The sequence below is a fragment of the Trachemys scripta genome, chromosome 8 (assembly GCF_013100865.1).
Source record: "Trachemys scripta elegans isolate TJP31775 chromosome 8, CAS_Tse_1.0, whole genome shotgun sequence".
In the NCBI taxonomy this organism is placed as follows: Eukaryota; Metazoa; Chordata; order Testudines; family Emydidae; genus Trachemys; species Trachemys scripta.
This window is the reverse complement of record NC_048305.1, coordinates 84446354-84470355: the sequence shown is the minus strand read 5'-3', so window position 1 is coordinate 84470355 and position 24002 is coordinate 84446354. Positions and strand designations below refer to the sequence as shown.

Here is a 24002-nt window from a genome sequence, read left to right as displayed (position 1 = left end):
TGACTGTAGATGAAAGACTCGCTTGATGGCAGCCATTAAACATCTTTCCAGCACAACAACATTGTCTTTATCTGTGGCCTTTTCTAGGGCAAGAAGGTTAACTTTATCACTGCTCACAAGGAACAAGGGTCTATGCATCCTGACCTGTCACAGGCACCGGCACCTTCCCTTATATTTTATCCAAACTGATCCTGCCTACCTTTTTTCCAAGACCTTTTCAATCAGCTATCTGACTGAAATCAGTGAGGGAGCTCCCCACAGAAGCTGTAGTAGCTGTTCTGTTTGTTTTCACTCTAGGATGCTGTCTGTCTTTAGGCAGATCTGATATCTTTTATTGGTCTTTTCCTCCTCCATGGTTGCAATTAATTACTTTTCAGATATTTAGGGATTTATAAAGGATTAGCAGAACCTTAAATTTAGCCTGTAAAGAATACAGATAAATGTAATACGTTACTAATATCAGCCCACCTGTCTGTGAAAGCTGTCCTTTGCACTACCAGAAGCTTCTGGTTAATCCCAGGTTGATTATAGTGTAGAAACCCAACCTAGGGATTAACAAGTGTGTGGATGATTATGCAGTAGCAACTCCGTAGTTAAGGATGCTACGGGATTTCCTCTTAAAGCCAAATTTTCAAACATATAAAATCCAGATAAGTAATTATAGCATCTTGAAAATTAGTATGTCAGTTCAGGGCCTGGCATAGAGTTTATGGTGCAAATTAGAGATCAGGGGTTCCTGTGATACATACTGCCCAAACCCCCTCTCCAAACAAAATACCTGTTTTTAAAATTGAAAGTGTCATGTTTTTGTACAGAGGTCAAGTAAAAAAGAGGGGTTTAAAGGAGAGTAAAGCTGTATCATTAGGCAGGTAAGAGGGCCAGAGCTGATAGCTGCTGGGCTCTAAAGAGAGTAATTCCTAGCCCTGCACCACTTGCTGCCCCACACCACTTGCTGCTGCCAGCTGGTTAAGTCCCTGCCTCCCCATTGTCAAGGAAAGCATCTTCACAGGATTTGCTAAAAGGGGACATGATCCCTTCAATTCCAAGATGATGCATCTTCAAGGGCAGGGCCATTGCCCTGTCCACATGGCCTACAGTGAGGGTGTTGGGCTCTGGCCAGGCTTTTGTAGACTGGGTTTAGGAGGAAGCCCCATCCACTAGTGGCAGGGATTCCCTCTGGGGAAGATTTAAGTCCATATATGGGAGTATGCTCCATTGTAAGAAATCCCTGGTCTAGGAGGGCAGAGTTTATGTATGCCCAACCAATAGAAGATGGGGCTCAACATGAGCCGGGTTCCTCCAGAAAGCAGGAGGAAGGGCAGTGGTCGTTATCCCTGAAAATGTATTTTCTTAGATTAATGGGCCCCTGAAGATGCATTTCATGTGATGCGGGAGGCAGTGGCGCCTCAAAGAAGGAGATGAGATGAGCAAGCCATCAGCCAACTGCTGAAGACTACAGGAGAGGATGGAGTGGATTGGTCCTTGGACCCTCCAGATGACACCAAGGGTGAGTCCTGGACGGGCAAGAGGCTACTTTGCTGAAGGAGAGGAGTTGGGGGTTCAGGGATGTAAGGGTGGGGATAGTAGAGGGATTGGAGCTGTGTCACAGGGGAAGAGCTGATTGCGGGATAGGCAGGTAGTCGAAGCTGTGGGTTGGAGCTGAGGCAGAGATAGAAGTGGGCAGGAGAGCCAGGGTGGAGGGAAGCAATGTGGGGGATGAAAAGAAGTCAAAGCTTTCAATCTGGTAGCTGGATCCAAAATAAAGTCTCTCAGAGAGGGGCTTGTATGAGGAAGGGTGACACATGGGACAGAGTTCTGACAAGAGCATCATTAATAATCATGGTATTTCTATGTGGATTTGAAGTAGGGTGATGGAGTCATCCCTAACTCTGCTGCCTCCACAGCACTGATTGCAGAATGTACAGAGGATACAAGTAGGGGCTTTTGCAAGCGTTGCTAAGAAATACCTCACTTCACGGTCTCCAATAAAATACTGGGCCATTACTGTGGCTTTTAGGTTCTTTTAGCTCATCTAGACCAGTGATTCTCACCCAGGGGTACATGTACCCCTGGGAGAACGCAGAGGTCTTCGACAGGGTACATCAACTCATCTAGATATTTGCCTAGTTTTACAACAGGTTACATAAAAAGTACTAGCGGTCAGTACAAACTAAAATTTCATACAATGACTTGTTTATTCTGCGCTATATACTATACACTGAAATGTTAGTATATTATTTATATTCCAATTGATTTATTTTATGATTATATTCTAAAACTGGGAAAGTAAGCATTTTTTCAGTAATAGTGTGGTGTGACACTTTTATATTTTTATTAGGGCTGTCAAGCGATTAAAAAAATTAATAGTGATTAATCATGTGATTAAAAAATCAAAAATAATATAAAGTGAGCACTCTACACTTTGTATTTTGTGTTGTAATTGAAATCGATATATTTGAAAATGTAGAAAACCATCCACAAATATTTAATCAATTTCAATTGATATTCTATTGTTTAACAGTGTGATTAATCGTGATTAATTTTTTTGAGTTAATCGTGTGAGTTAACTGTGATTAATTGACAGCCCTAATTTTTATGTCTGATTTTGTCAGATAGAGTACGCAAGACAAATCAGACTCCTGAAAAGGGTACAGTAGTCTGACAAGGTTCAGAACCACCAATGTAGACTTTCCCTTCTGGCATTGTAGGATCATTTCCTGCAATAGGTTTCTTAGCACTTTATCTAGACTAGTTTTAGACATGGATTTCCACAGCAAATAATTTAGATGTCACAAACAAAATACAGGAAAATTATAAAGTAGCAAAAACATAATGGTGAGCACTCCTGGTTGGCTGTTGGTACTAACGTACAGTAATCTTGTCTCCCATTTAGGAATGGGAGAGGCCAGAATGAGACAAGTTTGAAATAGCTAACAATTTTTCTAACTTGCAGATCTCCAAAGGAATCAATTGCAAGCCACACTTATGGTAAAATGTAAAACAATTACATTACATCTGACTATTAAACCAGTCATTTCCAAATAAACTAAACACCTCCACAGTGAACAAGTAGCTATTATACGGTGATGAATACATCTTTCCCCAGTATTTAGGTTGAAGTTTATGTCCAGTGCCTGACCAGAGGAGGCTGCTGAACCATTGTCATTCCCGTTGCAAAACTTCCATTTGACTTCAGCAGTGCAGATTTGGGTCCTAAATGTCTTTTCCTTATTGGTGGTGCTTGATCCCTTTCACAGATGCACAATATCAAGATAGTTGTAATCTGGGCTGCTACTTAATAGACGCTCTAGAGGTGCCTGAAGAATGGAAGGATTGTGGCAACCTGTCTAGTCCACAATCACCAGCCTTTCTTCTAATGCTCATTACTATAAATGTTCAGTTACTGATCAATATTCTTTCTTTCCTTTCAAAAAGAAACCATTTTGAAGCTGCCTCGTTCTTTGGTCCCTTCCTGTTAAACTTACATATATTGAAAGAAAAGACAAGACAAAATACAATCTCTGCCATGTAGAACACTGGGAACAAGGTTTCAGAGTGGTAGCTGTGTTAGTCTGTATCAGCAAAAACAAGTAGTCCTTGTGGCACCTTAAAGACTAACAGATTTATTTGGGCATAAGCTTTCATGGGCTAGAACCCACTTCATCAGATGCATCTCTAAATTTGTTAATCTCTGAGGTGCCACAGGATTCTTCGTTTTTACTGGGAACAAGCTATTTCTCATGATTTTGTAACCATCTAGCTAACTCTGGTTCTTCCTAAAGAGACTCACCTTTTCCTAAGGGAAGCTCTTAGCCAGCAAGAGCTAACTGCCCATCCCCAACTATTATTCCCAACAGCTACGGAACCTTCCTTTTCCAACATTCTGTGGAGGTCATGCCAAATTCTCTGTTCAAAGTTCCTCCTCAACTGCAGATTTAATATTGATGCTAATTAGATGTACTCTGAAGACAAACCATCCTTCTGAACAACACTTACAGTTTGTATCTCCATTAACTTGAGGTCGCAGTATTTATGGAGCCAATAGCTCTTCATACTAAATTTACTTCAATAGGAGGTCTGAGTTTGGGATCAGCAATCTCCAGTTTCCCTCACTGGGGTTTGTTGAGCAGAAGGCAGATCTTCAGTCCTTTCTCTGGTCAAGGCAAAATCTCAACAATCATCCCATTTCCTTCCAAATCTCATATTTAGACCTAATGGTATCCAGGAAGCAGCTAGAAAGTTGCCATGAGAATTCAGATATCACTTTCTAGAATGCTTTGATGCTTTAGAGGCCTGCCCTTTCACAATAATTAGTAACAAAATGTTATGCAATGTATTGGCAGGGCAACAGCTCAGTTTAATAACTCAGTGGCTTACTTTCAAAACTAGTATCAGAGGGGTAGCCGTGTTAGTCTGAATCTGTAAAAAGCAACAGAGGGTCCTGTGGCACCTTTGAGACTAACAGAAGTATTGGGAGCATAAGCTTTTGTGGGTAAGAACCTCACTTCTTCAGATGCTCCCAATACTTCTGTTAGTCTCACAGGTGCCACAGGACCCTCTGTTGCTTTCAAAACTAGTGCCAAAATGTAAAATCAAATGCCAAAAAGTTGATTTTTCAAAATACCACACATCAGCCAACTTTAGGGAACATCTGCCTACTTAATGTTGAAATTTAAGCAGTTTATTTTTTGGAGGGAAAAAATCCCTCTAGGAAGAATATTTGCTTTTGTATGTATTTTACAGTGTAATGAAACAATTATGTAACAGGTTGACATTATTGGAAAGAAAAACAGGAAAGAATGACTTCAGACTAAAGAAGGGAGAGTTTAGTTGAGATTAGAGAGAAACATGTCCTTATTGTAATAGCAATTCAACAATAGAACACCTTTGCACATGAGGTCACTGAGGCACTATAAATGATGTTTATAGATTAGGTAAGACTCAGTAACTTTTATGATAGATACAATCCTTTGCAGACATAATGTTTATTGTTGTAGGGGAAGGTGTAAAGATTTTTTTAAAGCTGTTAGACTTAAATAAGTGCAAGAACTGTGTGCTTTAGAAAAGCTAAAACTATGAAAAACAGACACTGAGAGAAGAAAGAACAGGAGTACTTGTGGCACCTTAGAGACTAACACATTTATTTGAACATAAGCTTTCGTGGTCTCTAAGGTGTTTAACAAATGCCTGTGCTATTAAAAGCCAAATTCTCACCTCTCATGTTATCTTGGTTTCAAGTCCTCTGCTTTGCTGCCTAGCCATGCTTACTGTTGCCCCTGGACATTTTCCTTACTTGTGCTTCCAGGAGCTACCATGACTTCCAGCTATCCCTGGAATCTCCCTTGTGTGCCATGAATGGGAGGAATGAGTCTGATACAGATGAGTAAATATCCTTTAATTCTCTATCCAGATGTTTTGTTTTATAGGGGTAACTTTTTAATTTAAAAATAAATTATATAAATCCAGTTAGTGGCTCCTTTGCCTGCTTAACATAAATCTTTAATGTGGGTCTCCATTACAAACTGGTTTTATGCAAATATAAGTTGCTATACTAAAATACATGCAGTAAGTCATCATTTTCATTCCATATTTACTCCTGTAAGTTTAATGTATGTTAGCAATCTAAAAGATAATCTTAGAAACAAGCAAAACAGGACTGAATGTATTTTTTCACAAACATTTAGAATAAGTCTGTTATAATTCAGCACAGAACAACTTTGCTCCATTTCATAAATGCATAGGGTCCCAAGCCTGAAATTCTTACTCATGAGACTATTCTCATTTAAATCAATTGTACAAATTGCAAGAGTAAAGGTTTCAGAATCAGGTGACTAGAGAATAATGGCTGGAATGCAGTGAATTACAAGGAAATGATTTAATCTAGATCCTTTGATGACTCATAAACCACAAAAGCAGTACTCAAAGAAGAAGGCAGTCTGACATTCTGTTTAGCTTACCATAGTGTACTTATTGTCATTTAAGATTATATTTGGAGCTTGGATTGTACATTACAAAACTAAAATATCAGTATAACAGTTTAAAATATTTGAAAATACTGCATTATAATTGGATAATAAATTTGTTAGTCTCTAAGGTGCCACAAGTACTCCTGTTCTTCTTTTTGCGGATACAGACTAACACGGCTGCTACTCTGAAACCTGCATTATAATTGTAATTTACTTTTAGCTATTTTGAGTTTTACTTTCCTCATTCTTGAATTTTGGTTTAAACTTCCAAAAAAATAACACACCCATTGGGGTCTGGAAAATTTCAGACTGATGGGTGACAATTGAGGAAGGTTCTGAGTAAGATTGGAATGGAAACCATTATGTAATTTTAATTATAGTAGTTGATACCATTTACATCATAATCAGTTATTTGTAGGCCTTGGCACTATAAGAAATCTGAGTTGAAAAGTTAAATGAAGCTTTTGCTGAGAAGGACATTGTCAACTTAATCTAGAACCCCCCCCCCCCCCCAAAAAAAAATTAGTTAAAAGTCATCTCAGCCTCCTGAGTCAACCTGCCAACTTTTGTGGTTTGCAATCATACTTACTATTTTTAACAATGGTTTTCCTCTTCCTGTTGCTGAGTAAGACACAGGGGAAACTGAATAAAGACCCAGTCCTGCAATGAAGTGGTATGGGGGCACATGGATTCAACTACTCAGATCTATTGCAGGATTGAGACTTACATTACTAATTACCTATTGTGCTGTTGATTGTATTTTTGCTCCTACAACATTCCTTGCCCTCATTGCTAATTCATTCACTTCTGGAGTTCTCCCCTGTACTGACCCTTATGACTATGGTAACTCCTACCAAAAAATCATAAATCCACTCACTACCTTGTCTCCTTCAAGTGCCTCTGGAAGAGCCTCTGCTCTGTTTTACCTACAGAACACTCACATAAAAATGGTTCCACTGGCAGTAAGTTACATTGTGTGCACAGCTAATGTACATGAACACATGCTTGTATTATTGTTACCTTGTCCTTCCTATTCCTGTTTGTTTCACTTACCCTGAAATGACACATCCAAGGTTACATAGCTGGTCCACAGCAGAGACAGGAATTAGAGCCCTTGACTTGTCACTTCCAATCCAGTGCCCTATCCACTGGGCCTCATTGTTCTATGTGCTGTTCAGACACGGGGGGGCCGTAAGGGAATGGGAGGGGGATTGGATGGGGCAGGAGACCTGGGGGGGGGGGGGGGGGGAGACGCGTCGGGGCAAGAAGTGGGGGGGCAGATAGGGGATGGGCCACACATGGCTGTTTGAGGAGGCACAGCCTCCCCTAACCGGCCCTCCATACAATTTCCAAAACCCGATGTGGCCCTCAGGCCAAAAAGTTTGCCCTTCCCTGCCTCAGTTAATCAAAAAGGCAGAGTCATAAACACCAATGCAGGCATGTACCAGCAAGTTGCATGATGGCAGCGTGCTGAGATCTGGTGGATAAGGGTGAGAATTTTCACATGGAGTAAGCCTGACACCATTGGTTTGCAGATCTAGTACAGGCAACCAGAAAGTGCTTTGTCATTACTGAGACTAGTCCAGGCAAGCAAGGGAAATACAAGTGATTCCTTGTGTTCCCATATCCTTTCAGTGCAGGGTGACACATGAGGAAATGTGCCCTGTGCAGCTGTAAGAGACATATGAGTTTATTTGCTGTCGCTTTTATATGGTAAGAGTTTGATATTTTATTAAAAGCTTTGGAAAACTTCATGACTATCTTTTTTCAAGCAAACCAACTTATTAACATAACCAAAAGTATTCTGAAAACCATTGCAGGCATCCTAGCTCCCTATACACAAGTAAGTGAAAGTGCAAATTTGCAGAATTGTGCCATTACCTAGAGCAGAGGTTCCCAAACTTATTTGGCCTACAGCCCCCTTTTCAGAAAAAAAATTACTCAGCACCCCCCTGGAAATCTACCTTCTTTAAGCGAACAAACCGAAAGATGCAGTGACAAATTTGTGTTCTTTTATGTATCTATATTTCTACCTATGTTCTACAATATAGTAAAGAAAGATGTGTTATTAGAATATCGCCCACGACATCAGGTATACAGTGGTTTTTGTGTAAGATGGCAAAAGACAACCAAACTAAAATACTAATGAAACTAATAAACTGGGGTTTGTTCTTTGCTCAGCATTAGATATATGTATTTGATATTAAATTGTCAAATATCAAACTAAATTTATCAAGAAATAATTAATTAAAAAATAATCAATATGCAATTAAAAATCAGTTAATAGTTTTAATTTAGTTTGCCCTTATTTAAGTAATTGTTCCTTATTAACACACCCCTTATTTACCAATTAACACAGATGATTCGACAGATATAAATAAATGTTAATAGTTAAGTTTTTTATGATTTCATTCCCGTTTTCGTTAATATTGTAATAAAAAATATGACAAATATATTGACTGTACACTTCAAATAGTACTGTACCGACACAAGCCTGCTACGATTTTATTATTAGTAAGCACTAGAGAGACAGAAACGTACGGTAGATATGTAAGAAAATGTATAAAAATACTCACGTGTAAATTGCTGTTTTATTGAAACAACAATAATACAATTTGCTTTGTATGTGATCCGTAATCCGTAAAGATCGAAGGTATTGAATATGAATAAAAATTTTTAAATACTTATTGCACTATTGTTAACTGCTTTTTTACACTCTTAAGAAACAATCTAAATTAGATTTCATACATGTCGCCTATTTATAGTATCGTATTGTAAACAAGTCATTACACGCACATATTCCTGCCGATGCATGCTGGACTTCCCAACAATGCGTGACACGCTCGCCTGCCAACACTTGCTTGTTAAGAGCTGTTGGCGGACTTGACACCTGATCGGTTATAATTTGTGAATTTATTTGGAAAATAAAGTAATCACTACAACTTTAACTCTATGTTACACAACAGATGAAACATGTACGAACGGTTTTTCAAAATTTTCTTATATTCTTTCTTTATGCTTCCACCGCCCCCTTATTTTTATTCAACTCCCCCCAATTGCACCTGAGGCTACTACTGCCCCCCTGGATCGTTCCAGCGCCCCCCCAGGGGGTGGTATTGCCCACTTTGGGAACCTCTGACCTAGTCTCATTGCTAACTGGATGTTGTGTGTGTATCCATTCTCATTACCTGCAGATTTACACATTGTATAGGGATAGAATAAATGGGGAACATCTGCCCATTCCAATTCAGAGTGGGTCATAGCCAACCCCTTCTTTGGATTGTCCTATGGCTGCACAGGGTGCAGGATGTGGTAAAGTGAAGGAGAGTCCGAAGGCATTAATGATAGTGCAGGAGCTGGAGGCTGCTAACCATCAGGATGGCCAGCCACTCACACTGCTCCCTCATCTTGTGGGCATGATCAAGAACTGCATCACTATTCTCCCTCACTGCCTTCTCTCTTTCCATCTCCTACTCCTCCAGGTGTTTGTTGTTCTGACCTGTGCCATATCTCAAGCAACTGGTCATCTGAGCCTTTTCCTTTTTCCATGCTGGTTGAGGGTCCTCTCCTCAAGAGTCCTGGATGTTTGCCTTCATCCAACAGGGCCTTCAACTTTTAAAATTATTTTTGGTCCATAGAAAGAGAAAAAAATCCCCCCCCATCTGTCATACCATAATTTGATACTTTTATTCCATCTTTACACACTGGCATCTTCAGAAGTTCCTGGTAGCCATGTATCCAGACCAAAGACATAATAAGGAATTTCAGATTTAATTAAATATACCAGGTTAGGCTATTTAGACCAGGGGCCTGATACCAGTATTGGTTTCAATATTATTTCCGGCTGGGAAAGCCTGCTGGAGGTCCCCGAGTGGAAGAGGCAGCAAATGTTCTAGGCTAGTGCTGGAATTCCATCTATCTATACAATGGCGATCTTTTCATCACTTGCTGGCTGAACAACATATCAAAGTGTGGAGAGGGCTGTTAAGCTACAGAGCAACCACTGGAAGTTTACCCTGCCCAAAAATGTCACTGAGATTCTCCTGCATGAAAAATTCTCAAGCACTACCTGCCATGAGGGGAGGAAGATTCAGTTGAACATTAAACAGGATACTGAATTAGGATGTGGAGGCTTGCTAATACAAGAACCGATTCCCCCTACTTCCTTCTCCCCAGCTCAGACACTATGCTGTGGATGGACTTGGTCAGTAGACCAAGTACAGACATCCACAAGGGACTTTTTTCACTTCATACAGCCACTGGGGTTTATAATCTATGCTGTCTGGGACAAGGCTCTAATGGTAGTAATGGTGTAACTGTATCAGTCTACCAGTGTGACATAGCTACAACCAGAGCAATATATGCAGAAATATGCACTCATGCTTGCTAAACCTGTAATCCCGATTTTCTTTAAGTGGAAACTTAGTTGCATGTTTAATTCCCCCCCGCCACACACACTTGGCTACATGGTGGTCCAACGGAAGGAAGAGGTCCAGGGAAATGGCATGACTTCCACCCTCAACGGAGTCTGAAGCCATCCCATTTCAATAACCCTCCAGAACTATTTTATTGGCCATAACCCAAAAATCCCTCCCATTTATGCTGCAATTTCCCCCATAATTATAATAAAGATGTTGGCTGCTACTTACCCTGCTGCTGATCTGTTCCAGCTCCTGTGCCACTCCCTCCCCAGACTGTTCCCTGGGCCCATCCCTGTACAGATCCTCAGAAAACAGGGCCAGGAGGCCCACGAGCCAGCTGTAGGGCCTGATCTGGGATATGCCTCCTCTCCTATCAGGGTTTCCTCCAGTGCTGTCCCTTTTCCCCTCTGGCTCCAGTCTAAAAATCTTACTGTTCCTGCAAAGAAGCCTGGCATCCAGGACTATGGGAACACTAAAAAGGCCTGTTATTTATGGTCACAGTTGTATTTGTGGGAAGGTTTTCATTTTGTTCCTAGAGCAGCTTTTTAAAAAAAAGTATTTAATTCTGCCATTCTGTATACTTTTCACTCTGATACAGTAATGGCCGTGTTGTGATGTGAAACATTTTCTGGGACCAAATACAACTTTGTTTGAAGGACAGATATGTGGTAGGATTCCTAGTGAAATCAGTCATTTACAATTGAGCATTTCACATGCAGTCTCTCAATAAGTAGTAATGTATTATTTCTAGTGCAGGAAAGATGATCAACCAGTGCAAGCTGGCGAAAAAAAATCCCATTCACAAATCTCAGTGAAATCTGAGTCTAACACAGGTGTGGGCAAACCGGATCCAGCCCCTCAGTGCTTTGGATTCATCCCACGGCACTGCCACCCCCGTGGCGCTGCGGGCCCCACTCTGCTCCGGGAAGCGGCTGGCACCATGTCCCTGTGGCCTCTGGGGGAGAGGGGGCAGAGGGTTCCGTGCACTGCTCTTGCCTGTGGGTACCTCCGCCAAAGCTCCCATTGGCCGGGAACGGGGAACCTGCCCTGAGCCCCCTGCTTGCACCTCAACCCCCTCCTGCACCCTGCACCTCTCCTGCACCCCAACCCCCTGCCCTGAGCCCCCTGCTGTACCCAACCCCCTGCATTGAGCCCTTTGCCACACCCTGCACCCCAACCCTCTGCCCTGATCCCCCTGTTGCATCTCACACCCCTCCTGCACCCCAACCCCCTGCCCTGAGCCCCCTGCTATACCCAACCCCCTGCATTGAGCCCTTTGCCACACCCTGCACCCCAACCCTCTGCCCTGATCCCCCTGTTGCATCTCACACCCCTCCTGCACCCCAACCCCGTGCCCTGAGCCCTCTTCTGCACTCTACACCCCTCCCTGTACCACTGCCCTGAGCCCCCCCGCACACTCTGCACCCCCTCCTCTGAGCCCCCTCATACGCCCCGCACTCCTCCTCTGCCCCACCTTGCTCTGAGCCCCTTCCTGCACACCACACCCCCTCCTACACCCCACACTCCCTCCTGCACCCCAACCACCCTGTCCCAGCCCTACATTCATGGCCCTGCATGCAATTTCCTCACCCCAGTGTGGCCCTCAGGCCAAAATGTTTGCCCACCCCTGGTCTAATATATCATTTTCAAAAACAAGCTTTAATAGTTATTCACTCTGAAAAATTGCACTGATTTATTATTTATCTTAGCTAGAAAAGGTTCAGCAAAGGGCAACTAAAATGATTAAGGGTTTGGAAGGGGTCCCATATGAGGAGAGATTAAAGAGGCTAGGACTCTTCAACTTGGAAAAGAGGAGACTAAGGGGGGATATGATAGAGGTATATAAAATCATGAGTGACGTGGAGAAAGTGGATAAGGAAAAGTTATTTACTTATTCCCATAATACAAGAACTAGGAGGCACCAAATGAAATTAATAGGCAGCAGGTTTAAAACAAATACAAGGAAGTTCTTCACGCAGCCCACAGTCAACTTGTGGAACTCCTTACCTGAGGAGGTTGTGAAAGCTAGGACTATAACAGCGTTTAAAAGAGAACTGGATAAAATTCATGGTGGTTAAGTCCATTAATGGCTATAAGCCAGGATGGGTAAGGAATGGTGTCCCTAGCCTCTGTTTGTCAGAGGATGGAGATGGATGGCAGGGGAGAGCTCACTTGATCATCGCCTGTTGCTCCACTCCCTCTGGGGCACCTGGCATTGGCCACTGTCGGTAGACAGGATACTGGGCTAGATGGATCTCTGGTCTGACCCAGTACGGCCGTTCTTATGTTAGGGTTCCTGACACTTCATCAGAAGTCCCAGAAATATGGTAGTTGTGGCACCAAAGCATTTTCCATTTCTAACCCGAACACTATAAACAGAGATGAACCATTAACTATTACTAAATTAAGACTCCAATCCTGTAAGTAGTGATGCATGTGACTATACAAGGCCTAAGTTTTTGCAGGGGACAAAATTATCTTCAGATTCTGGTGAGAGCTTGGTACTGTATCAGTACCACTAATATTTATTTACAGTAACATATTACACTCACAGTAAATTTGATTCAGATCTGTTCCCTCTCTTGTCTTTGTTTTGGCATTTATTTGACCAGGTAATAATTAGTTTGTTACTTACTTATAAACATTATGCTTAATTCTATATTGCTTGGTTCTTGGGCAGGGAAGTGAACTAATTAGATTACAAACAAAAAGAAAAAAAAAAAAAAAAAAAGGTAAGAGACAATGTGGCCCTCTACTAAATTTGTACAGGGATTTTTAGATTCTGAAGAAGTCACAGCTGAAAAAATGTCTTGATATTTATTGCTTGTGTATTTAAATCATAGAATCAGTCTAATTATAAACAGCATTAGACAAGAAATGTAATTAGAAATGTTGTTTAACTTTTAATGATTAATTAAGCCACTGAATTAATTGCAACCACTCAGTTACATTTGGGCAACTATGGAAGTGTTTGTTTTGCTAAGAAAACCGATTATCTAATTTAAAAGTCTTACAGTTGGTCCTGTAGAGAAGATTTACCCCTAGGTGGAAGGAAACATGAATACAGAGCATCAGTCAGTGCTACATCTCTCTTTTAAATTTACCATTTTAATGAAAGCCGTGGGAAAAATGTCAGTGTCACCATGGTAACCAGGACATCTTGTTTTAGAATGTACACTACAAAAAGGTACATAGAAGAGACAGAATAAAATTAGTCACCTCAAAAAGTGTTGATTTCTGGGGAAAGCAAACATTGCATAATCAGAATTACAATAGGAAGGAATTTGCATTTTCTTTTGGAGAAAAGGATATAAAAATTGTTCTGGTATTTTTTCTTTTTATGACTGCAGCTATTTTCAGCTAAAATAGTACCAACTTGCAGGAATCAAATGCCTTTTCCCACTGTGCTGTATGTAAGCAATGCCCCCCTGCATAGTTTACCAACCAACCACCTTTCCCATAATTTAAATGAGTCTAGTCATCTTATACAAACATTATCACCTTATTTCTTCATTTTAGTGTCCAAATTTAGTGTTCTACCTTCCTCCTATGCAGTTCAAAATCTTGAGCAGAAAAATCTCTAGATAGTAATTGTCAGAAAATTAAACTTGGCTCGTTTCCAACAACTGGGAGGCAATAGATTGCATGGATAAACAGAAAACATCACTTTTTAAAATCCACTTATGTACCCATCTATGACTCCTAAGGAAAATTGTGCTAGGGTGACTTGTGTGATGTAATATGCAATATTTTACAGACGCTATAAGACCTGCCAGTCATGTCAGCTGGTCCCCAGATTCATTTTGAAATGAGTCCACTTTAGAGAGAAGAGCTTTCATTTGTGATCTGGTACTATTTTGGTTTTAGGCAGGGAATTAGATTTAATATACAAACACTTTCACACGGTCCGTGATGTGACAAGCATGTTGACTCCTCCTTCCTAGGACCTCAGCAAAGAGAAGTATAACCTCAGATACTGTCAGTTTTCTTCAGCTAGCCTCTAGATAATGTCTAAGTAGCATAATTGCATGGAGGTGTCACACCCCAATGGCCCCATCACTCAGGGGGTCCCCTGGGGAGGCAGATCAGCATTGTATGTTGCTAACAGTGTTATAGGCATTGCAAGGTATTTTGGGAAGGGTTAAAGGAGTGAGTGTGGAGTGAAAGATTCCTTTGTAGGCCAAAGGGGGAGGAAGGGAGAAGGGAACGGGTTAATTCGACACTCCAGCTGGTCTGAAGATAAGAAGCCGACTCCAGCCGCTCAAGGCCAATGCACACAGACTCTCTGATTCCAAAAAGCCGGGAGCTCGTATCTCAACACTGACCAGCCGTAAAAAAAAGAAAAGAGAAGCAAGCTGAACCAAACTGCAGGGATTGCAAAAACTAGTGAGATGGTGAAGGCCAGCGAGGGGGAAAATAACTGTTTCGCATCCCTGAAGCCGGTGTGTTTTGGAAAAGCTGGGGAAGCCACAAAAAGCTGGTTTGGACAGATACAAAGAGCAAGCGGGACAGAAGTCCCTGAATGAAACGCCCCTAGGATTTAAAACCCTCCTAAAAGCTGAAGCAAATCTGAGATTAACAGCGGACCCTGGACGGCCTCTGCACAGGACAGAACTCTTGTCTACCCTTCCCCCTCTTCTTCTTACGTTACACCCAGGCTTGGCCAGCCTCGAGTTGTGCGTATGAGAGTATAAAAGTGGGTTAGGGCACAGGCACTAACACTTTCTTCCTTCCTCTGAGTGACATGGGGGCGGAGCCATCACTCACCACTTATTTTATTAAATAAACCTCTAAAATGTAGTCACTTGGTGTGCTCCTTCATCTCCTCCCCTAACAATCCTGTGGCCTCAGCCTGATCACCTGATGCCTCAGGCAGATTGGTAACATAAATCTGTCACATTTTTGGTGGAGAATGTGGGCATGAATGGTTAAATCTTTGATGAGTCCCTGAAGGACCAGTACTTGCTTAGCCAGTGCTTCCAGGCCGGTGCGTTTTGCTTTTTCTACCTGGAAGTCCTGTCTTAAGGCCGGCAACTTGTCCTGGGTGTAGGCTTGGGTTGCCACCTGGTTAGTAATTTGCACTTTTAGTTGCTTAGACATAGAAGAGACCTCAGGAGGTCATCTGGTCCAACCCCCTGCTCAAAGAGGACCAATCCCCAGGCAGATTTTTGCCCCAGATTCCTAAGTGGCCCCCTAAAGGATTGAACTCACAATGCTGGGTTTAGCAGGCCAATGCTCAAACCACTGAGCTATCCCTCCCCCCAATTTTTACTAGCTCTCAGGTATACATTACTTTTTTTTTTTTTTCTGTTTTGATACCACATGGCCACTATGAAGAACTGGGACTGTTCTTAATGTGGTCTTTGAATGCTGAGTGGCGAGTTTGGCTGGGACGGTCTGTACTGGGGGATGGGAGACTAGCCTTGAGAAAAGATACCTGAGCATTTAACGTGAGAACCCAGGAAGGGGGTTGGAGCCAGGTGACACCTCTGCCTGGGAAACTGAACAAAGGCTGGGGGAGGAGCCGGGAGAGGTGGGGTGAAGGACGCTGGAGGGAGTTGGGGTTGTCAGGAGCTGGCTGATTTAATGGAGAGGAGCCCAGATGGGGCTCTGACCCCCCAGTGGGGCTGTGGTGCCCCTGGGATTCCAAGATGGACCTAACTGGGGGGGGTCCTGTTGTCTGTACCTGCAAGACCTGTCTTGGACTGTGTTCCTGTCGTCTAAATAAACATTTTGCTTTACTGGCTGGCTGAGAGTCCTGGTGAATCGCAGGAAGCCGGGGGTGAAGGGCCTTGTGTCCCCCCCACACTCCGTGACAGCCATTACAGTTCATATTAATTTCACAGCTGCCCCTAGGTATTTGCCCTTTTGCTTTTTATACGTGGCATATAGGTTTAAAAAATTTTGCCAAGAATGCCCACTTCGCAATGGAACCCCAAGGATTGCCCCCTGTGAAAGAGGCAATCTTTTGTCGCCCCTTCCGCAGCTCGGGCATTAGGACCACCAGCCTCCTGTGACACCAGCGGGATTCCCGTGTCTGTGCTACCTAATGCCTGTGCGTCCAGCCCTGACCCCACTGTGAACGCCGGCGTTGCCCACGACTGCGGGACACCCGAGTCCACAGTTGAACCCTTCCATTTTTTTAAACATGTTGTTACAATGTTACAATGTTACAATTGGTAACAAATTTGTCACACAGGCAACTCAACAGTTGAAAGATATGGGTGGGAAACAAATCCTACCAACCAAGCTAAGGAATGTAGTGCAATCAGAGTGCATAAGAAAATTCTCTCCAACTGACTTTGACAAACTTATGTATTCCTCTTGGCTCCAATTGGGTCTTTTCTTGATGTGGTTATTCATCAATTAACACTGGAAACAGCTGTACCTTAACTATCATTTAGGGAAATCATTGAAAGTAAGCCCAATAGCCATCAGAGCAGCCTATCCAAATATTTTTCCCTTTTATCCAATACATCCACTCAACATTCTTACTCCTCACTAAAAACAGAGGCAGGTATTTTTAGTGCCCCTATGTTCATCAAGCTTAAGTGTTAAATCATAATCCACTGGAGAGGGAGGTGAAACAGATACAATGGTTACTCACCCTTTTTTTAACTGTTGTTCTTCGAGATGTGTTGCTCATATCTATGCCAGTTAGGTGTGCGCGCGCGCCGCCTGCATGGCTGTCAGAAACTTTTCCATAGCAGCTACCTGTCGGGCCGGCTGTGGAGCCCCCTGGAGTGGCGTCAATATGGCGCTCTATATACGACCTTGCCAGCCCAATCCCCCCTTCAGTTCCTTCTTGCTTGCAACTCGGACAGAGGGGAGGGTGGTGGTGGTGGGGTAACGGAATAGATATAAGCTGGGGTCTAGTGCAGGTGTTGGGGTCTGGACCATTCAGTTGCTGCTTGCACCACAAAGGAACTGGGTTCGGGAAGGAGGTGAGGAAAGAAACTCAGACACCTTAGACATAGTATGTGGCTGGAGTATGCCAAGCTGTTCGAGCTATCTAGAGAATGGCATCGTTGATCAGCAGAGGAACCCTACCCGGTACCAAGGAATGAAGGATGTCCAGGAGCTGATGCTGCTTGTCTTGTACTTTCTCCAGGGGGATGGGATATGAAGGTCAGCCAACACCCTTCACAGGAGATCTTGGAATTGCCAATAGTCATCTGGAGGTGAGGGGGAAGCCAAAGTCACTGCAGCCTCTGGAGAGGGCGATGGAAAATGCTCTTGCTCCGGCCCTACTGTTGTAACTGGACTGAGCGGTTCTTCCTCCATACCTGGTTTGAAGTGTCTGCTTGAAGGTCCTGTATGTGGGGATAGAGGCAAAACCTCCTTCATGAAATCAGTGGGTTCTGAGGAGGAGTACTGGGGCCAGGATCTGGTGGGTGCTGCAGAGGGCCTTATTGTGTGGGAAACCAGTTGCTCCTCTGCTGTTGTAGAAGAGGGTACTGCCATGATGCCAGTGGTCTTTTTGGGTACTTGTAGTGGCAGTAGGGAATGGGAGGCCCTTATACTCCATTGGAATCCTCTGAGGAAAACTCGGATCCCAGTTCTAAGGGTGATACTGTCAGAGCCAGTGGAAGCATGTAAACCATAGGAGGATGTGTTGAAGTGTGTCTTGACTGTGCTATGTCCTGAGTCGGACATCTGGCCTCCCTAGATGTGGATGGTAGTGGAAGGCATGGAGATCTCAGTTTTCATAGGACAACCAGTTCATGTGGCTCTAGTGCTTTCTCCAATCTCCCTGGCGTTAATGGTACTTTTTCCGTATCTGGAATCGGTGCTGGAGTGGAGGGTTTTCCGAAACTGATCCATTTCTTGTCTTAAGGGAGACCAACATTGATGGTGTGCGTGGGCTCAGTACTCGGTACTAACGGATCAACTGGTTTGTGCATTTTTTTTGGTCATGCTTGTGCATCTAGAAGCATGTTGCCTCTCAGTTGCTGGAACTCCTGGAAGACATCCTTCTTGGGTTTGGAGAAAGACTACTGTCATGCTTATGTGCATGCTTCCTTACCTCCCAGCACGGGGTCTGTATCGGTGGTACTGCCAGAACTGGACTCTATCTCCATAGCAGGAGGCTGCACTGGCTGTCTCAGACGGATGTGCGGGGGATGGAGGGGGGAGCCCCCCAACCTGGGTCCGAATGAGGCCTCATGGCGACTTCCATGCAGCCTTCTTGGGTACAGCTTGGTAAGGAGTTGCAGATATTGCACTCGGATGAAATGTGGGCTTCTCCCAAGAAGTAGAGGCAGCATTGATGTTCATAGCTGATCAAGAAGGAATGAGAGCAGGCAGCACAGATTTTAAGTCTTGGTGTCTTTGGCATAGCCTGGTACCCACCCATGGGTACTGAGGTGGTGGTGGTGGGATGGATAACCCGTAAACACATTCCCCTGAAGTCTCAGTTCTACTACAAATACAATACAACCTCGCAATAACGCGCCCTGCCATAACGCGAAATTGCATATAACGCGATCATAAGTTGGCTCTTCTTTAAGGCCTAATACTGTACTGTACCAATGGTCTCCAATGCCATGGGACCTTGATGTGCCCCCGCCTAGTGCCCAGCAGGGGAGAGAAGCTGCGGCCGCACGCCTGCCGGGGACAGAGAGCACCGGCGCTCGCAGCCTCGGAGTTCTCTGTCCCCGGCAGGCGCGGGGCCGCGGATTCTCTCCCCTGCTGGGCACAAGGCACAAGGGGCACTAGGCAGCGCACATCAATGCACTGCGTTGAGGACCACTGACTTAAACTGACCGGTTTGAAACCCTGCTATACCGCGACCCCTCATTTATCGCGATGGAATTTTTTGGACCCCAAACATCACGTTATAGCAGGGTTTCACTGTACTACTAAAAGCTAAAACTACATTAAAACAGTAAAAACAGAAAACACTTCAAGAAAAACTAACTATATACAATTCTAAGCGTTTGAAGATGTGTCATACTTGAGAGAATACTAGTAGCTCTCACTCTGACCATGCAGTGATGAGAAGGAACTGGAGACAAAGTCGGTCCGCCCTGCTCTTTATCACCTCAGACGAAACCATGCAGTGAGGCAAGGGCGCATGCACGAACCAATGGACACTACTACTTTCAAATACTCCAGCTTCAGCCGCATGCATAAACACACAATGGAATACAATAGGGACTATCACTCAAAGAAGGCGGCGAACCTGCCCCTCCTTCCCCCCCAGGTCTCTGCCAATCTGACCCAGGAGAAAATTCCTTCACAACCCCAAATATGGCGATCAGTTAGACTCTGAGCACATGGGTAAGACCCACCAGCCAGACACCTGGGAAAGAATGCTCTGTAGTAACTCAGAGCCCTCCCCATCAGCCACTAGAGACATTTGCTGCTAGAAGTCGCAGATCGGATACATGCCTTGTAGGAAGTCTCATCGTACCATCCCCTCAGTTTGTTGTAATAAACCATAAATCCAGTGTTCAGAGGGAGTATTATTATTTTATTTTATATCCTGAGAGAACCTGCTTCAATACAGGATGTCCCCCACCCACGACTGCACACTTGTAGTTGTCACTTGCTACTCCACACTGGAACCTATAGGGATATCATTAAACTACAACCCAAACTTGATGGGGACCCCATCCTGAAAGAAATCTTTCCTGAACCCCTCTTCTGGCCTTCAAACAACCCCCAAGGTGGTCCAATAAAAGATATTACCTCATGTTGTCTCTAAACACCATCTCCTAATACCTAAATGGGGAAAACTTTAAGGAACACCTCTTAAATACGTGAAATCTCTATTGCAATCAAGTTACTTTATAATTATTAGTATTTCAAAGAATTTGAACACATTTGAATAAATATTTCCAGTTTTTAAAAGGTTATTTTTATTTGAACCAGCCTTGAATAATGTTGATTAGCTGGTAGCTATATCAGGCAGAAAAAAAAAGAAAAGAAAAAAGATTGAATGCCATTCACATTCCAGTATAAATTATCCAGCAAGATTTTGTAATCTTGCAACATATTTTATCCAACTTCTGACATCACAAATCATGCCAAAAAGTCTTTTGTAACTATACAATAAATTTTTTCAGAAGGAACTGTTTATGCATTTAATTATAAAAAGACTAGACAATTTAATTTCTCAAGTGCGCATCAGTCTCATGTCCACAATCATTTACATTCCACGCTTCATGCTCTCAAACAAATATCCTACAGAAGTCTAAGATTCTTTGCCATCACTGATACTATTGAAGATATTAGGTAGGTTTATATACAGAAGCTTATTATATGATTTAAACTTTAGTAGGCAATAAGTTACTGACATAACAATATTCCATCCAGACTAATTATATATTTGATACATTCAAATAAGAAAAGCATTTGAAAGTTTTATGCTGTTCATTATTTTATACATTGCAGTGCAAACAAAACAAAGTGAAACTTAACTTTTCCTGAGTGTTTACTACTTCCCCATGATCCATTTAAAATATGCTCTTTTTATATCTAGTCTTGTCAAAACTGTACAATTAAAGACATACTGCATTTTGTAAATTTCAGAAGACTGATCAGCAATTCATAGTGATATTTAAAAGCATTTTTAAAATCCTTCATCTCAATTTTATAATTCTACAAAGGATAGCATAGATTTAACATGTAGCAAAAATTGTGACTTTTTTCAATTAACTAAATGTTCCAAAATATGTAAATCACATACCTTCCAAAAAATGAAGGGAATAGTCTGTCTGAAAGGTTTCAAAGTAAATTTTTTAACAATCTATATTATAAGTTTCAACTAATTCTTCCGTTACTAACATAATGCCCAATGAGCTGCCCCTTTCTAAAATAAAAACTAAACATCTTTCAGGAATGTGTGTTAGGCAAGTGGAAAGGATTTCTTACAAATTCATCTTTGTGCTGATGGCTACAGACTACGAGTTTCTAATTCAATCTTCTCCTCTGTTTGAAGCACATCAAGTTCTACTGGAGCAACAGGTGGTCGGAGCATGATCTCTGGCCCGCCCCCATAGATTGACTGGAGAAAATTCCAAGTTTCTTCAGAAATCTGTCCAGAATCTGCTCCTGAAAACAATATATTTAATCTTTTTCAAAAGCGTATCTTAAAAAGTTTAGATTACGAGTTAGAGTAAAACTCTTGTGTGGCTTTAAAAAAAAGATGTTTAAGAGTGGCAGAAAACGTCTTGCCCTAAATACTAAACACTCAAATTTAATATCATCCCTTTGAATTTCTGCAGTAACACTGTGCATACTATCCAACCTGATGACAGTATTTTGTAAGTGAACTGTCAAGAATATAATGGAGAACAAACTGTTTCTTACATTCAATACTAATTGATACCAAAACCAACTGGTCACTAGAGAATGTGGCACTTAATTTATCTCAAATGTACAACTAGCATATCAAAACCCAAAATAGGTTATAAAATGTGAAGTGTCTATAATGAATCATCTTATTTGATATATTTGTCCACCAGGCTGATTGCAGACAAGCTTGTGTTCAGGTCCTGGCAATCAATAAAGGATTTCACATCCAACTCCAGCTAACTAAGGCATGGAGTTAACGGACTCCACAGAGTCCAGTCTGCTCACAGTGGCCGAGATAAAGCACTAAACGTGCGGAATATAAAGCAGGGAACACAAAGAAATTCTCAGAACCCAAGGAAGAATACACCAATAGGACATTACAGATGACAACAGAATCACATTGACTTTAACAGGTGTTGGATCAGCAATTATGCGGCGCTGTACAGTATTTACCAGAGTTCCTGTCACCTCTCTCTCTTTCAACTCCGAGTCAATGCAAGGCAAGTGAGTTTGGAAGAAATACTTTTCCAATTCCTATCAAGTTCTATTATGGCTTAGGATAGCTTAAGCTAGAGTGAGAGCTTGGTGACCAATCTACCAGCAGTAAGTGATTTAACACAGTTATAGTCAGAGGCTTAAGATTATGAACACTGTACCACTGTGTATACAGAGTTTAAATAATTAAACCTCTAATATGCCCTGGGTCTAAGTCTCATAGAAACCAAACAGGTTAATGTAAATATTTAGGCACATTGCCTGTAAACTTTAAAACCGCATCTTAGAAGATAATATTATGAAATGTATTAAGATCAATTTTGAAAGAGAACAGTTACTATATTACTCCTGGGGGAATTCTGTGCCACTCCATGCATGCATATTTCATATGCTGTGCATATTTTTAATTTTTGTTGTTGCAGAAAATAGCTTCTGTTGAAAAGTTGCTGCCGTTCTGCCTTTTTACCACCAGAGGGTGCTGTGGCGCTAGAACAGAGCAGCAGCTCCTGGCCAACCCCAGCTCGATAGAGAAGAGAAAGAGCCTGCCTTCTTCAGAGCTTCTATTGGGCCAGATCAGGAGATGGGGGGAGACAGACCGCCTAGGCTGCAGGGGGTCAGACCTAGGCTCATAAAGGCTAATGGAGGAGGACAGACTAGGGCAGAGGACTGAATTCAAGTGGAGGTGCAAGACCACAGAGGGAGGGAGGTGCAGGCATGCAGCGCTACAGAAGGGAAGGGGGATGGCTGAGTGGGGGCACAGACACATTGGGACAGGGATTGTAGGGACACATGGAAATGAGGTGAAGAGGCTGTTGAGGGGTGACATGACACATGGGGACAGAGACGGGGTGTAGGATCATACAGGGATGGCGAGTGGGTGGCTGAGTGGAGGTGAAAGGGCACATGTTGACAGGGGCAGATGTGCCTGACGGAATGGGAGAGGCTAGGAATCAGCATGGGGGATGCTCCTTTACAATCCCTCCCTGCCGCCCCAAAAAACCGTTCCATACTTCTCCCACCCATACCCAACAACCCTTCAAGTTCATACCAGGCTCCTTCCCAGCAACTACTTCCCTCTCCCTCAGCTCTTCCGTTACCCCCAACTCCCCCAAGCCTTTGCACTGCTTCTGAGGGGTGCCGGAAATATGGTTCTGTACTGTACTTTAAATGAATTACTCCTCAGAGTTCTGTATTAATATGCCTAGTAAGAATCTATTTGTCCAAAAACATTTCCTGAATCTTTTTTTGTTGTCTGTATTGTTACAGACATAGTTGCTGACAGGTATTTTGAAATAAATTACCAAATTAATTGAAACTGGCATGATTATATTGTGTTATTTTGACAAATAAAATAAGCAGATTTTAAAATTTGTGCAGAATTTTTAATTTTTTTGGCACAGAATTCCCCCATTAGTACTATATGCTATGAATGCAGATGACTCCCTCTGTATGTAATAACCTACCAACAACAGTCTACTAAAGGATCCCAGCTCTCTCATTCAAATCCCCTTTAGAATACGGATTTCTATCAGGCTCACAAAAATTATTACAATTATTTTAAAATTTAATATGATCTTTTTCCTCCAGGTCTCCCAGTGCATTTTTTCTATACTTTTCCATTTTTCCATTTTCTGCATTTTTCTTGGGCACAGACTTTGATATTTTTGTCTTGTACAGTGCTGAGTACATAGATACTGTGGCTACATTCTTTTAGTTTGACGTAATTCTTGATTCAAACTGATGATCCAAATCAGGATAGACTGTTTAAATGGATGTACCTTACATCCAGTAGCTTCAAAGCCAACATCTCCAACCTAGA

The 24002-nt window shown here is 42.4% G+C and overlaps 1 protein-coding gene and 1 long non-coding RNA gene across 5 annotated transcripts in view; one reads left to right on the top strand and one right to left on the bottom strand.

Moving 5' to 3' along the window:
- LOC117881160 overlaps positions 1-24002 on the top strand; it is a 29922-nt gene that overhangs the window by 1236 nt on the left and 4684 nt on the right. The window contains exon 2 of the long non-coding RNA XR_004646719.1: positions 1355-1507. This is a non-coding gene — a long non-coding RNA (uncharacterized LOC117881160). The remainder of the gene's footprint in view (positions 1-1354; positions 1508-24002) is intronic.
- USP33 (ubiquitin specific peptidase 33) overlaps positions 21210-24002 on the bottom strand; it is an 82561-nt gene continuing 79768 nt past the window's right edge. For all 4 annotated transcript variants that reach the window (XM_034778022.1, XM_034778025.1, XM_034778023.1 and 1 more), the window contains exon 24: positions 21210-21445. In XM_034778022.1, the coding sequence (XP_034633913.1) occupies positions 21288-21445 (158 nt within the window). In that variant the 3' untranslated portion in view covers positions 21210-21287. The remainder of the gene's footprint in view (positions 21446-24002) is intronic.